This window comes from Eptesicus fuscus, chromosome 9, assembly GCF_027574615.1.
Source record: "Eptesicus fuscus isolate TK198812 chromosome 9, DD_ASM_mEF_20220401, whole genome shotgun sequence".
Classification (NCBI taxonomy): Eukaryota; Metazoa; Chordata; class Mammalia; order Chiroptera; family Vespertilionidae; genus Eptesicus; species Eptesicus fuscus.
In genome coordinates this window covers 26,259,239-26,275,930 of record NC_072481.1, presented here as the reverse complement: position 1 = coordinate 26,275,930, position 16,692 = coordinate 26,259,239, and the positions used below count along the sequence as shown (strand labels likewise).

General features: G+C 40.1%; 1 protein-coding gene across 3 annotated transcripts in view; it reads right to left on the bottom strand.

Moving 5' to 3' along the window:
• Positions 1 to 16,692, bottom strand: part of SMAP2 (small ArfGAP2) — a 47,809-nt gene that overhangs the window by 7,743 nt on the left and 23,374 nt on the right. For 2 of the 3 annotated variants that reach the window (XM_008151190.3, XM_054720636.1), the window contains exons 2-5: positions 6,148 to 6,281; positions 4,603 to 4,688; positions 3,341 to 3,419; positions 176 to 262 (exon numbers count right to left, since the gene is read on the bottom strand). In XM_008151190.3, the coding sequence (XP_008149412.2) occupies positions 176 to 262; positions 3,341 to 3,419; positions 4,603 to 4,688; positions 6,148 to 6,281 (386 nt within the window). The remainder of the gene's footprint in view (positions 1 to 175; positions 263 to 3,340; positions 3,420 to 4,602; positions 4,689 to 6,147; positions 6,282 to 16,692) is intronic. The other variant, XM_054720635.1, reaches the window with a different exon arrangement.

The window sequence follows — 16,692 nt, the reverse complement described above, 5'->3', positions numbered from 1 at the left end:
AGCAGATTAGGCAACAATTAGCCATGGGAAAGAAGCTGAAGTGGCAGCAGGTGAGCTCATCTAAATGAGGAACCCTTTAGTCCCAGGTACAATTCGCTATCAACCGCAGGCCACCCCTCCACACTTATAAACACACCTGAGGCCATCCACAGAGTGCAAATACTTTTCCACTTACCATTTTTACTTTCTCAAAAACAATAGGTTCCATTTTTTTCTCTGAAGCTGGCTCATTCCCTCTTTTCCACTTGTCATCTTTTTCTTTCTATAATGATTTTAAAAACAAGACAAAGAACACAGGCCCAATAGTGACTAGCCAGTTTTGATAAATTGTCATTCCAAATGTCCAAAAAGGAAACAAAAAGTCCCTGTTGACTCTGATACAGGAGCCTGACAAGCTTTGGAGTTTTTGGTGTGGGGTATGAGAGTCGGCCTCGTCCACATCGGCCTCAACGCTCTAAGAGGCATCCTTCAAATATCTTAAGCACCCGCCCTCCCTCATCTGTCTTTTGACTCTTGAACTATGCAGTATAGGCTATCTACAGAGGATAAAACATTTTGCCTGTCTGCTGCCCCTTTCTGACTCAAGTTTAATTTGCTCATGCTTTGAGGCGTCCCCCCTCATCTTGGTGAAATAAGTTCATGTTCATCTAAGTAATACATATCCTTTGTGATTTTATAAATTCAGTTATAACTTCTCTCCATCTTTATCTTTTTTTTTTTAAAACCAGGAAAAAAATGTCAAGCTTAATGGTTAGAAAAACAATCATCAAGGAAATAAGGCCAAAAAAGAGTAAAAGGATTATAAAGTATCCCAAACGAGCCGCCTGTATAAAACCAAAAAGTACATCAAAAATAAAATATTAGAAAGTCTCTCTCAGTTTTTGTTACTGTCAGAGGCTGTTTCATAATATTTTCACCTGTGTTATTGGTCATATTTTAAAAATCATATAAACATTAAAATTTCAAATAGAACCACAAAGTAAACTCAAGAACATAGGCATTTGAAAAGAGGTATACCAAACATGTGAAAATGTAAGGCCTTGCTACTGATCAAAAAGTGCAATTTAAATTGCCTTTATTTTTTTTGGGGGGGGGGGCGAGGGAGGAAGTCTTAATAATACCTAATGTTGATAGAGATGAAGTAAAACTAGTACTCTAATATAGTGCTAAGAAGACAGTATAAAATAGTACAACATCTGGAAAGTATACTGGCAAAAGTATGAAAGACAAATACTGAAATGCTTTGACTACATAATACCATATTTTGTAATATATATTAAGAAAATAATCTGGTGTGGCGGCGGCGGCAGCGAAAAAAAAAAAAAAAAAAAGAAAGAAAATAATCCAAAATATGGAAAGCTCATATGTACAAAGTAATTTACCCCATAATTATTTATGCTGAAGAAAAATGTAAATCACAATCCTTATGCCACAAAAGGAAAAAGATAAGATAAATTGTGATCTAAGCATATCAAATAAAAAAAATTGAAATAGCCTTTTGGTAAACAGGAGTTTTTTTCCTTCCTAAATGGAAATATCCAGCGAGTAAAACAGGCTGTTTTCATGAGCACACTATCTTCCTACAGAACCTCTTCCCTCATCTTCGGGATGACCTCAGATACCCTTTCCTGAGCTCATCTAATTTCACATCTTCAGGTACAATGAACAAAGGTAGGCAGACAGACCACAGTTTTCTACAAATAAAAGGCAATGTATGTGCTTTGGTTTCAAACCCTTTCCGATGCCATCCAAGCCGTAGCTATATACTGGGTTAATCTCCCATGGAACAGTTCAGATAACTTCCAGGTCCCTTTTCTGGATGACTCTGAGGTTAAGAGTATTATTACCTTGCACTTATCTGTCTGCATTGAAATTCACCTACCAATTAATGCCTTTTCACATAACCTCAAAAGATCAATTTGGAACTTTTTTTTTTTAAATATATTTTATTGATTTTTTACAGAGAGGAAGAGAGAGGGATAGAGAGCTAGAAACATCGATGAGAGAGAATCATCGACCAGCTGCCTCCTGCACACCCCCCACCAGGGATGTGCCCGCAGCCAATGTACATGCCCTTGACCGGAATCGAACCTGGGACCTTTCAGTCCGCAGACCGACGCTCTATCCATTGAGCCAAACCGGTTTCGGCATCAATTTGGAACTTTAAATAACCTGGAAGGGCTTACAGCCCTGTGTAAACTTAGTGATTTCACTAACTAGTGCATCCTCCATTAGAATAACTAACCAGATGGATGACAGATAGGACCTGTGCTAGAATTCGAGAATACCATACTTTCTTTCTGTGGCTCAAGAAATAGTCAATTACATCTAAACGAATTTACTATAGAACCTTGTCAAAGGCTTTTTAAAGGTCTAAAGAGTCATATTTATTGGTTCTTTAGTTGTCAGTAATCAGGCTTATAGTCTTCTTTCAGAAAACATATCATATTTCCTCCTGTATATTTTACTTGTCCTAGTTATCATACATTGTATTTCAGATTCTAACCACATGCCTAAGAGGAAAAGCGTACTTGGCAACTGGTAGTCTCCATCTAAAACCCTTCTCAGGAACAAGGGTCGTCCCATTAGCAATCAGTCCACCGATGCACAGGAAATACATGCTGGTCAAACTGAAGGAAACTGGTGATTTAATTACACTTAATTTTATTGACTTCACTTATGGATATAAAACTTATGTATGCATGAAGGGTTTGTATGTGTGTATATATAAATAATATAAATTCATATGTATACACATACATATATGTATGTATATGTGTGTGTGTGTGTATATATATATGCGCACATTTTCTATTTGATCTCAAATGCCCAACATGTCCAGCTACAGAAATAATTTGGAATTGGGAGTCACTAGCATCCAAATGCAGATCAAGACAAAGAATTCACTGATGGTTTGCCCTGTCTGCCCTTGAGGCCAAACTTTGCTTCATGATATTTCATGGTCTTGATTCAATAACTGGCTTTTTTCTACCTCTGTATCTTTATTATTTTATCGATTTGAGAGAAAATGGAGATGAAGGGGGGGAAAATAAAAGGAGAGGGGGAGAGCTGGAGAGAGAGAGAGAGAGAGAGAGAGAGAGAGAGAAATACAGATTTTTGTTGTTCCACTTATTTATGCATTAATTGGTTGATTCTTGTATGTGCTGACCGGGAATCAAACCCAAAACCTTGCTGTACTGGATCGATGCTTTAACCAACTGAGCTATTTTTTAAATGATAGTTTTTGAGCATGTTAGTAACTGATCTTCAAATTCTCCCCTGGCCCGATTAATAAGCAAATTACTTATTATGAACAAAACTTGAGAGAGTTACAACCAACCTTAAGGGCACTGATGTCTATACTTCGGTCCATGTATTTCTTCTTCTCATATTTATCTCGAATAAATCCCTCGACAGCTCTGCAAAAAAGCTTATTAAGGATAAAGCAAGCAAGTCTTCCCCAGGATGACTATAAAAAGTCAATCTGTATCCCACGGAACGTTGTTCTCTCTCCCTCCTGTCTGGCTTCCCCATCCGGCTCCTGTCTTTTCACATGTAGTTTCCCTGACTAAAACCTTGAAATGCCTCCTTCCCAGTTATTGCAGGGAATCCCATTTCCTCTGATTTCCCTTCAGAGCACTGACAGCAACAAATGGGATTAATCTTCATATTGCCAGCAGAGGAGCGGCTCGCTGCTCTAGAACACAGATAAAGCACCAGACAATTACCTATTTTAAAGGCCTTAGGTCAATAGGTCTTAAACAATGGCAACTAGTGACCCTAAAAACTATAAACTCTTGCGTCCCGTGGCCAGATTCTGTGGCCCCAAATCTGCTTTTTAACACGTTCTACCTGCACCAACCAAAAAGCCAACTCTAACAAGATGGTCAACAAACCGCTGGCTTTGTGAGCTGGGTGCTCTCCCACGCAGAGGGGATGGGAGAAAAAAGTTACTAATTGGTCAACAACAGTTAATTCTTTCACACAGAACATAAAAAGGCCTTAAAAAGTGAATAGTAGCCGAAACCGGTTTGGCTCAGTGGATAGAGCGTCGGCCTGCGGACTCAAGGGTCCCAGGTTCGATTCCGGTCAAGGGCATGTACCTCGGTTGCGGGCACATCCCCAGTAGGGGGTGTGCAGGAGGCAGCTGATCGATGTTTCTCTCTCATCGATGTTTCTAACTCTCTATCCCTCTCTCTTCCTCTGTAAAAAATCAATAAAATATATTTTAAAAAAAAAAAAAGTGAATAGTAGTTTTTGTGATTCAACACAACACAGTAAATGATTTTTATCAAACAATAGCTTCAGAGATCCAAAAAACTATTGGAGATGTCACTTTACAGAAGAATTCACAGTGAAACTGAACCACTGCAGTCTTAATTCCTGAATGAGTTTTCGCCCTGTGACACCACCATTCTGACACAGAACGTATACATATGCTTTTTGTAGGCCTTGGTTGCAGGAGAGAGAAAATACAAGATATGACTAATCCACATTGATTAGATCTGACTACACAGACAGACCATGAGTTGTGAATATTCTGTGACTCTCCCAAAACACCAAAATACCACTCAGTCTTCTAAGTTGCTCCAGAAAAGATACGGGTCTATCTGAGGTCGCCGGAAGGTCTCAGGAAGGTAAGCTTCATAAAGTCGGTTTGCCTTTCCATTCCCCATCTCTTGCATACACTGCGACCAAAGAGATGTGGAGACATGGAATGTCAGATTAGGAAATAATTTTAAAACTTCTCACCCAATGGCAGCATTTTACATTGAAGAACCAATCTAGAGAGTGGTAGAACCAAGTTTAAAACCTGTGTATTTTGATTTCCAATCCATGATTCTCTCTACTTTGCTCGCAACCATTTGCCCCTACAGGTGTCTTTCCTACCTCACCCCTGAGTTCCGTTTATTGAAAAATCTGTCTGACAAGATACATTTAATTCAGTAATAATTCAAAATTCCATTTGAAAGTCCAAGACACACAGCTACCAAATGTCTACTTGGCAGGCAATAATCAGTGCCTAATCTGGAAGGCAACATGCAGGCAGTAACTACACTCGGAATTGATACTATTAGTTAACCCATTCAGCTTTATTACCAATAAGTGTTTTACACTAGGCTTTTGAAATAGATTCTTTAGCACTTGTGAGGGATAAATCCCAAGATCTTTTAAAATCTTCAAATTCCCAAATACCTCTATGGCATGTAGTTTCCTTAGTAAGATACAGTAAAGTGCAACTGAAAAGTATAACTAACCTTTAGACTTTTAATAAATCTATAAGCCCTGGCCGGTGTGCTCAGTGGTTATAGTGTCGTCCCGAGCACCAAAGGGTCAAAGATTCAATTCCCAGTCAAAGGCAAGTACCTAGGTTGTAGGTTCAATCCCTGACCCTAGTTGGGAGGCAACCATCGATGTGTCTCTTCCACATCCATGTTTCTCTCTCTCCCCCCTCCCTTTCTCCCTTCCACTCTCTCTAAAAATCAATGGAAAAAATATCCTCAGGTGAGGATTAACAAAAAACAAAACACACACACCAGTCTAAAATATTTCTAAGGCCATGTTCTGGTTAAGAATAATCTCTTATTTCTATCATCCTCTTTAGCAACTGGTTTTCTTTGGATCCACTCTCCCCAAGAATTTTTTTTTTCTTAATTACTATAAAAAGTTTCAATGCAGGAAGAGAACAGAGAACAATGAAGCCACATTGAGGTGCAGATCTTGGGCCAGCTGGACTCCCTAACTCGAGTGTCTCACTCCTAGCCCACCAACCTAACAGCAAGCATTTTAGCAATAAAATGTTATAAGTCTATGAGAGGGCTTTTAAATTTTGTTTTTAGAGAATATCTAAAACTACAAATGTTAGATCTGCAGATGTCAAGCGTCTTAGAAAATAATCCAAAGATCCTCCTTTACATCTTTCTCAATCCACAGGGTACTAGACCATAAACCATTTGTGATTTGAAGTAGGTAAAATATAGGTGGAATAATTTGTACTTTAAATAGAAAGATTGAAATTTTCACTATTAAGGTATGAGAATTGGATATAGGTGATCGACAACTAAACTTTCCTTTATCTTTACCTTTGTGCCCAGTTTGAAATTCACCCAGAACTACTTTAACACACTCTTGGGTTGTATTAAGTACCTGAATCTGTTCTTGAGTCCACTGGTCAAGGTTAACTGATTTTACCCTGGATATGTGCACCCCCAAATTCCTGTGGATTCCAGCACATCGAATGCAGATGAACACACCAATGTTCCAGGAGGCCCATCGTGGCCCTGTGAAGGTCAGGAACAAGTCAATAAAGTACAAATTAAAACAACATTCAAGGCTTAAACTTTAGTATTTAGATTATCAAACATTTCAGCTAGAACATAAGTGAGAGGATTGTTATCTCAATCACCTTTTTATTGGTTTAGTTCATTCCTCCATGAATAGGCTTTCCTTTTTTTTCATTTAGCTTTAAATTTTTTTAGTGTACAATACAGTGGTTTTTAGTATACAGGGCGAGGCAAAAGTAGGTTTATACTGGTAGTTCATATGGAAAATAACACAATAATTAATAAATAATAATGTAAGAATAAACCCTCTGCTTTGCATAGTCACAACTGTAAACCGACTTTTGCGCCACCCTATATTCACACAGTTGTCCAACCACCACCACTATCTAATTCCAGAACATTCTCACCACTCCCAAAAGAAACCTCAAACCCATAAGCAGGCATTCCTCATTTCCTCCCAATTCCTCTCCAGCCCCCAGCCCCTGGCAACCACAAATCTAATCTGTCTCTATAGACTTGCCAACTTGGACATTTCATATAAATGGGATTATACAATATGTGGGCATTTGTGTATGGAGCAACCTTTTACAATGTCTGATAATATGAGTATTGAAATGTAGATGTTGTAATACCGTTACTTATATACAGAAAAATCCTAGGAGAAAGGTGAAAAGTTATATCACATTCTATTTAGTATTTTACATGAACAGCCCTCCCTCAAGCAACTTTTCAATGGTGGTGGGGCCTGGATTCACTTTTCCTACTAGGAAAAAAGATACAGACAAGCCATACCAACCTAAGGTTCAACCTGAAATTTAAAACTTTGTTTATCCTCCCCTCCCTAGCAGGCCTATAAAATATGCATCCAGATTAGGTTAATAGGATCCTTTCTCCTTGAGCTGATGTCCCTACATTACCCTATAGAATTACCTAGATTCAAGAATGTCAAGATACTTATTGAAATATAAAAGAAATCTCAGATATGTATTTTAATTAAAAATGGTTACATAATTCCCATCTCTTGCCAACTTTGCTCACCCTGATAATCCCTCTGGGAAAATTATCAAACTCCTCTTCATAATCTTTTTTTTCCCTATTCATAATCTTTGTACAGGAAAAGCAACTTACTTTTATATAACACCTGACAAATACTTACTGAAAAATCACTAGTATTTCCTTCTCCATCATTCTACTAGGCAGAAACTTACCACATAAAATAAGCATGATATCGAAGTTAGCAGTTGCAATAGAGATGAAAAGACACAAAATGATTTTCCTCCAGAGACAAATAGGACCCTGGGTTTTGAACAACTAAGGTCACAAGACACAATTATTTGGTTGCTCTGCAGTTTTTGACAGCAGTCTCAATAAAGGAATACTAGAATCATATGCCAGATATTCTCAGAAATTTGAATCCACAACTATCATAAATAAGAATGTAATTTTTTAAACAAAGATATCATTCAGATACTATGGCAAATACTACAAATACAGAAGGCTCAAATTCTCCTTATAACCACCAGGTGGAGTTCTCTGTCTGAAATTTTATCCCAATATCTTACTACTATTATCTCGATAGGCTCAGATTTATCTTTTAAAAAGACCTTCAGTCCCTTCAAATCCCTGGACAGATTTGCACAGTAGATATGCCTTATAGCTAATAAACACATAAAGGATTCACACATTTATTTCAGTGGCAGGGAGTTACATAAACACAAACAAAATACCTAAACAGATATGAAGTTTCATAGGGTGCTGTATGTCTATTTTAGGTTACAGTTTTCATAAAAAAACTCAGATATGGTCTAAGTTATATAGAGTTAAAAATGGGACCAAAAGTTAATATCTCATGTTTCTTTACCATTTTCCCTTTGCTCTAGATTCTAGAATTCATGATAAAATAGTTAAAGTATATTTGTTTATGAACAAAATCAGAAGCCAAAAACATTAATTACAAGTTGCTGTGGAGCATAAGGAATATAGTCAATAATCCTACCTAATAAAACAGTAATATGCAAATTGACCGTACCTTCGCCACACCCATAAGCCACGCCCACCAGCCAATCAGGAGCAAATATACACGTTAAACCAGCAAAGATGGCGGGGGGAGGGGGGAGGAGAGGGCAGCACCCATGCCAGTGAGATCCAAGCTATGATGGTGGACTGGGGCAGGCCGTTAGCGCCGGCAGCCGGCTGACCAGGTCCGCCATCACCGATCATGGACCAGGGCAGTTGGCATGGGTTAGCGCCTGCAGCCGCCTGACCAGGTCCCGGATAAGGGCTTCGAGTCAGCCGCCGCTGGCAGCGGCTGACTCGAAGCCCCTATCAGGGATCATGGACCAGGGCAGGCAGTGTGGGTTAAAGCCCGCAGCCGGCTGCCCAGGTCCGTGATCACCGATCTCAGAGCAGGGCAGGCAGTGTGGGTTAACGCCCGCAGCCGGCTGCCCAGGTCCGTGATCACCGATCTCAGACCAGGGCAGGCGGTGTGGGTTAAGGCCTGCAGCCGGCTGCCCAGGTCCGTGATCACCGATCTCAGAGCAGGGCAGGAGGCGTGGGTTAACGCCCGCAGCCGGCTGCCCAGGTCCACGATCACAGATCACGGACCAGGGCAGCTGCCTGCCCAGGTCCATCACCGATTACGGACCAGGGCAGGTGGCGTGGGTTAGCACCCGCAGCCTCCTGACCAGGTCCCGGATAAGGGCTTCGAGTCAGCCACCGACAGTGGCAGCTGACTCAAAGCCCCTATCAGGGATCATGGACCAGGGCAGGCAGCGTGGGTTAGCACCCGCAGCCACCTAACCAGGTCCCCGATCACGGATCCAGGTGGCGTGGGTTAGCACCCACAGCTGCCTAACCAGGTCCCCGATAGGGACTTGGAGTCTAGCATAACGAAAAGAATAGTCAGCAAAAGCAGGAGACAAGGTTTCATAAGTTCTCCCCCAGGTCACCACTGTTCTCTTATATATTTTAATTATCCCAGACTTTGCATGATGGGATTTGATTTGAATTATGCCTGATAGAGATTACATGGCATGCATTGTAGGCTCATTCTTTCTTTTTGTGGTTGCCTGACTGAGAAAGGCCTTGGAATGAGAGAAGGCACTTTTATTTTCCTTTTTCATTCTTTAGAGGCTGAGGAATTACAGTTATATGAAGAACTTAGTGAGAGAATGAAAGTCTCATGCTGTATTTTTCTGTAAGTTTTATCATGTAGACTATCAAAAACTTGGTGGAATCCTTTTCAAGAGGTGTTACAAAAATTATGTTGGAATTAACATTCAAGAGTAAAAGGAGAGAAGTGAGTGGTGGGTAAAGGAAAGAACTTTGTCCTAGAAACCAAATAGAAGCCACATAAACCTTCAGATTCTTACTCATTGTGCTATGGAGGTATTAAAGGATAATTTTTTAAAAAGTTAAAATCATGACTCATAATCTGTATAGATAAAAGGCTAAGTGACCGACATTTGTCCATCCGTCCGACCAACCGGTACATATGACGCACTGGAAATATAAAAATAAACTTTGACTCACACACATGCCATACATATAAAGCTCTCGCTGGCACTAATTTGAATGCTGCATTTGGTGGGAAAGTTCTTTTCAGAGGGGATTTTTGTGTTGCCATGCTATACGATTGGCCATAGTACAAATAAGTTTTAAAGTACTGTAGTGTTTGGGGATGTTTCAGACAGTTGTCTCTTAAAACAAATATGAGATCAGAGGATTCTGCTTATAGTGAATGGTTAGTAAAACTTGGAGATGGCAAACTTGATAGCAGTTTTCATTTAGGAATGGATATTATTGAAATTCCCCATGAAATGATTTTTAATGGATCTATTATTAAAGCCACCTTTGGAAATAGTATATCTATAGATAATATTAAAAATATATATAAACATGCAATTCTTTGTTCAAAAAATGAGCACGTTCAAAAATTAAATGAAGAAATTTTGGATATACTTGATGGAGATTTTCACGCCTATTTGAGTGATGATTCCATTGACTCAACAGATGATGCTGAAAAGGAAAATTTTCCTATTGAATTTCTTAATAGTATTACTCCTTCTGGAATGCCGTGTCATAAATTAAAATTGAAAGTGGGTGCAATCATCATGCTATTGAGAAATCTTAATAGTAAATGGGGTCTTTGTAATGGTACCAGATTTATTATCAAAAGATTGCGACCTAACATTATCAAAGCTGAAATATTAACAGGATCTGCAGAGGGAGAGATTGTTCTGATTCCAAGAATTGATTTGTCCCCATCTGACACTGGCCACCCATTTAAATTAATTCGAAGATATTTTCCTGTTATGCCAGCATTTGTGATGACTATTAATAAATCACAAGGACAAACTCTAGACAGAGTAGGAATATTCCTACCTGAACCCATTTTTGGACATGGTCAGTTATATGTTTCTTTCTCTCTCTTTTTTTAAAGTATTTAAAAAAATATTTTATTGATTTTTTTTTACAGAGAAGAAGGGAGAGGGATAGATAGTTAGGAACATCGATGAGAGAGAAATATCGATCAGCTGCCTCCTGCACACCTCCTACGGGGGATGTGCCCGCAACCAATGTACATGCCTTTAACCGGAATCGAATCTGGAATCTTTCAGTCCACAGGGCGACGCTCTATCCACTGAGCCAAACCAGTTACGGCTGTTGCTTTCTCTTGAGTTCAAAGAGCATGTTACGTTAAAGTTAAAGTTGTAAATACTTTATCTCAAGGGAAATTAGTCAAGCACTCTGAAAGTGTTTTTACTCTTAATGTGGTATACAGGGAGATATTAGAATAAGTTTAATCACTTTATCAATCATTATTTGCATCAATGTTGTTTTTATATTACGAGTTTGTTATTGTTATATCAGTTTGTTATTGTTATATCATTTTGTTATTGTTTACTTATTAATAAATTTATGTATTATTTTCATATACATTGTACTCATTTCCTTTTATCTCTCACACTTTTATTATAGAGAAAGGGCAAATAGCAATATTAAAATATTTCATCTAATTAATTCCCTTTCAATGTGCATGAATTTCGTGCACCAGGCTACTAGTCTATACTAATAAAAGGGTAATATGCTAATTAGACCGGATAGACCAGACATCTTCCGGACAAAGCCATGGTGGCAGGGGCCGAGGCAGAGGCGGTTAGGGGCAATCAGGCAGGCAGGTAAGAGGAGTTAGGGGTGATCAGGCCAGCAGGGGAGAGTGGTTAGGGGTGATCAGGCTGGCAAGGGAGAGCAGTTAGGGGTGATTAGGCCAGCAGGGGAGAATGGTTAGGGGCAATCAGTCCGGCAGGCAGAGGTAGTTAGAGGTGATCAGGCAGGCAGGCAGGTGAGCGGTTAGGAGCCAGCAGTCCCGGATTGTGAGAGGGATGTCCGACTGCTGGTTTAGGCCTGATCCTACCAGCAGTTGGACATCCCCCAAGGGGTCCTGGATTGGAGAGGTTGTAGGCCGGGCTCAGGGACCCCCCCCCCACCTGCATGAATTTCGTGCACTTGGCCTCTAGTCCTATATAGTAAAAGCCTAATATGCTAAGTGTCCAGTCGTCCGTTCAACCAATCAAAGCATAATATGCTAATGATATTCTAAGGCTGCCCAACCACTCACTATGTCAAGTAAAGATACTTATTGAAATAAAAAAGAAATCTAAGATATGTATTTTAATTAAAAATGGTTACATAATTCCCATCTCTTGCCAACTTTGCTCACCCTGATAATCCCTCTGGAAAATTATCAAACTCCTCTTCATAATCTTTTTTTTCCTATTCATAATCTTTGTACAGGAAAAGCAACTTACTTTTATATAACACCTGACAAATACTTACTGAAAAATCACTAGTATTTCCTTCTCCATCATTCTACTAGGCAGAAACTTACCACATAAAATAAGCATGATATCGAAGTTAGCAGTTGCAATAGAGATGAAAAGACACAAAATGATTTTCCTGGGGGAAAATCTGACCACCAGGGGGAAGATAGTCAACTGGTCAACCAGTTGCTATAATGTGTACTGACCAAGGGGGGTGGGTGGGACAGATGCTCCGACCGGTAGGTTAGCTTCCTGTTGGGGTCCGGCTGATCAGGACTGAGCGAGATGGACTGGACATGCCCTGGAGCCCTCCTGAAGTCCCTTCCCAGCTGGTCAAACTCCCGCATCCTTCCCCAGCCCTGATCATGCACCGGTGGGGTCCCTCAGCCTGGCCTGTGCCCCTTGCAATCCAGGACCCCTTGGGGGATGTCAGAGAGCCAGTTTCAGCCTGATCCTGCAGGCCAGGCTGAGGGACCCCACTGTTGCACGAATTCATGCACTGGGCCTCTAGTAATGTAATAACTATGTATTACTATGTATGGTGTATACATATATAACTATGTATAATATCAGAGGTACTAGACCTATTGGAGTGATCACTTCATAAGTTATATAAATGTCTAACCACTATGCTGTACACCTGAAACTAGTATAATATTGAATATCAACTGTAATTTTTAAAAAGTTTTGCCCTAGCTGGTTTGGCTCAGTGAATAGAGCATCAGCCTGCGGAATGAAGGCTCCCGGGTTCGATTCCGGTCAAGGGCACATGCCCAGGTTGCAGGCTCGATCCCCAGTGGGGGGAGGGGGTGCAGGAGGCAGCCGATCAATGATTCTCTCTCATCATTGATGTTTCTATCTCTCTCACCCTCTCCCTTCCTCTCTGAAATCAATAAAAATATATATTTAGCCAAAACCGGTTTGGCTCAATGGATAGAGCGTCGGTCTGCGGACTGGAAGGTCCCGGGTTCGATTCCGGTCAAGGGCATGTACATTGGTTGCGGGCACATCCCCTGGTGGGGGGTGTGCAGGAGGCAGCTGGTCGATGTCTCTCTCATCGATGTTTCTAACTCTCTGTCCCTCTCCCTTCCTCTCTGTGAAAAATCAATAAAATATATTTAAAAATAAATAAATAAAATAATATATATATATATTTAAAAAAATATTAAGACTTAAATTGAAAAATTAGGTGTGGAATGTTATACTGTTTGCTTCCTGGCCATAAGTCAGAAAGTAATTCCCAGTCATGTAAGCCACCATCACAACTGTGGAATTTCTCCAGATCCCATTCCAGAGTATTTAAAGACTCTGCCTCTGAGGAATATAAGACTGATACGCTGGAACTACTAACAAGGCCTCAGTACAGAAATATAGGCAATAACATGTTCATGAAAAGCCAGGAAAGCCTCCTCTGCCCCCTCCCATACCACATCCCTCCTACATACAACCTTTTCCCAGTGAAATAATGACAGTTCTCTCCCAGACACTCAGCCTCCTTTAGTTTTAAGCCACTAGATTTATTAGTCAATAGCTGCATGCTCCATAAGAGATTCTGAAATTGAGGAAGAAAAATAAGAAACAAAAATTACTTATATGGCTGGAAATGGTGTCATTATTAAAAGTATAATCTTTGCAGCAAGATAAAACTTAGTTTGTATGTCAGCTCCATCAACGATTAGCTGTATGACCTCCAGAGAGATACTTAAACTTCTTAAGTCTCGGTTTAATCACGTTTAAAATGTGTACAATACTATCTACTTCACTGTGCTTAGAATGTAGAGGGATAGTGGCAAAAGAGAGCTATGTAAGTACATGGTATAGAATGAGACTTCCAGAACCCATTTCCAACTCATCTTCTTCACTGACAAGGACTGGTTAACTTGGTTAGATGTATATACCAACAATCTATGCAACAGTAGAGAATGCTGTTTAGACAGGCATGAGTTCCAGACTGAAAATGTCAGAATCAAAGTTGACTGACTGGGTAGAAGAGGACTTTACTCTAGATCCAATGCCAAAGTCTTCTAGAAAACATGACATTTAAGCATCTTCCTTTATCTCCCTCAAAATATTCCTTGAAAATGCACTAGCTAAACCCCCACCCACTTCCATTCTCCACTACAATCCCACCCTGCCCTTGTGCGCACACATGCTTCCCCTGCAAATACCAAGGAAGGCCCAAAGCCGCTGACCTGCCATGCCCGGACTCCACAGCATCTGGTATTGCTGCGACAAGGCCAGACTACTTAAATCTGGTATTCTTGCAAAGATAAACCAATTGCTCAATACACATCAGTCATGACAACCAGGAGAATATGTAAAAGATGCCATTTTGAAATTGAAAATGGAAAGAGACTCTGAGAGGCAATATTCTGAACAATTTTGAAAGCAAAGAGGATAGACAAGTGATATAAATTGGTGGCGATGAGCACAATATAAGAACAAGGTCATAGCTAAGTGAGCATATTCAACAGGAGCCTAGGAGCAGGCTCAGAAAGCATTTTCCTGTAAGAAAATGCCATCTTACATGCAAGCCCTGTTGAATCTACCTTGGAAATTTTCCCTGAATCTATCCCTCTTTACCTAGACCTTCTCAACTCTCATATCTAAGAATTCATTCTTTTAACATTACTTACTGAGTATCTATTACATGCCAAGCACTCTGCCTGCTAGTTATTATGGATACAAAGGCAGAGATAATACAGATGAGATTCCTGATCAAAGAATTCATGGACTAACAACTAATTGGTCTCCATACTCCCACCAGAATCTTTCTAAAAGACAAATCTGGGCCGAAACCGGTTTGGCTCTGTGGATAGAGCATCGGTCTGCGGACTGAGGGGTCCCAGGTTCGATTCCGGTCAAAGGCATGTACATTGGTTGCGGGCACATCCCCGGTGGGGGGCGTGCAGGAGGCAGCTGGTCGATGTTTCTCATCGATGTTTCTAGCTTTCTGTCCCTCTCCCTTCCTCTCTGTAAAAAATCAATAAAATATATTTTTTAAAAAGAAAAGAAAAAAAGAAAGTAAAACACAAATCTGTACAGATCAGGCCTCCAATTATAAACGTTTTGTGAAGTCTCATGTATACTAGTAAAGGTGAAAATGCAAATGGGTGCAAATTTTCTATGCATATAACAAACTGAGCTTTCTATCTCTTGCTACAAAACCTGCTCTTCCCCCATTTTCCCCCATTTTAGTCAGTTATACCTCCAACCACTCAGATGCATCAGTCAGAAATTTACACATCATCTTTGATACCCTCTCCTTCAACCTTCATATCTATACCATCACCAAGGCCAAAATAGCTCTCAAATAATTATCTCTTCTCTCTACGCGCAACACTGTCACTAATCCAAAGTCACCAGATCTCTTGGACTAGTGCAACGACCTCCTAATGTCTCTCTACTTTTACCTTTATATTTCTTTCTCCTCCAACCCTGAACCAAAACCATTCGCCACCAAACAGCTTGAGCCCTTAAAGAAGCAAATGTACTAGTAACCTTGCCACTCAGTTACTTAACACCCTTCTATAGAAGGCTTCCTTCTACACTGTTGGATTAAAGAATAAAATATTTAACATGGTCTCCAAGGTCTTATAAGATCTGGCTCAAGCCTACTTCCCCAGCCTCTCAACTCGGACAACACCAGCTTTCTTTCATTTCCTCAAAGCACCAACATGTTCTTTACTTAGGGCTTCTGGCCTTTTTACATGCTGTTCCCACTGCCGAAAAAGCTCTTTCCCCAACCACCACCCACCACGTGTAGCCTGGTCAACTCCTACACTATCACAAAGGTCTCGGCTGAACAGTTTCTTTCCTTGGCCCCTGAATGTAGACCAGTTATAACTTCACTTCCAGCTTTTCTTCTGATTTTTACATTGCATTATGGAAAATTTCAAATGCATAAAAACAGAGTATAATTAACCATCAGCTTCAACAATGATCAATCTTTGGCCAATCTTGTTTCAGCTATACTTCTACCACTTTCCCTCACTCCCAACACCTTGTAATATTTTGAGGCAATTCCCAAATATCGTACCATTTCATCTGTATATACTTTGGTATATATCGCTAAAAGGTAAGGATTTTTTAAAAATAAACTTCTACTTACCATTCACTTTTTCCAAGTGATACCACATTGTAGCATATATTTATTTGACTGTTCAACATGTCTTTCCCACTAAACTGTAAGGGCCACAAGAGCAGACAGCAGATTTGTGACATTCACTGTCATATTTCCAGGGTGTGGCACAGTTCCTTGCATACAGCAGTAAGGCAAAATTTTTACAAAAATTAATTAAAGCCCTAGCTGGTTTGGCTCAGTGGATAGAGCATCAGTCTGTGGACTGACGGGTCCTGGGTTCGATTCCGGTCAAGGGCACATGCCCAGGTTGTGGGCTCGATCCCCAGTAGGGGTGTGCAGGAGGCAGCCGATCAATGATTCTCATCATTGATGTTTCTATCTCTCTCTCCCTCTTCCTTCCTCTCTAAAATCAATAAAAAATATATTAAGAAAACCAAAATTAATAAAAAATGTGCAAATCCTTTGACTCCTCCCTCCCACCACTTATAAGAATTCATCAAGG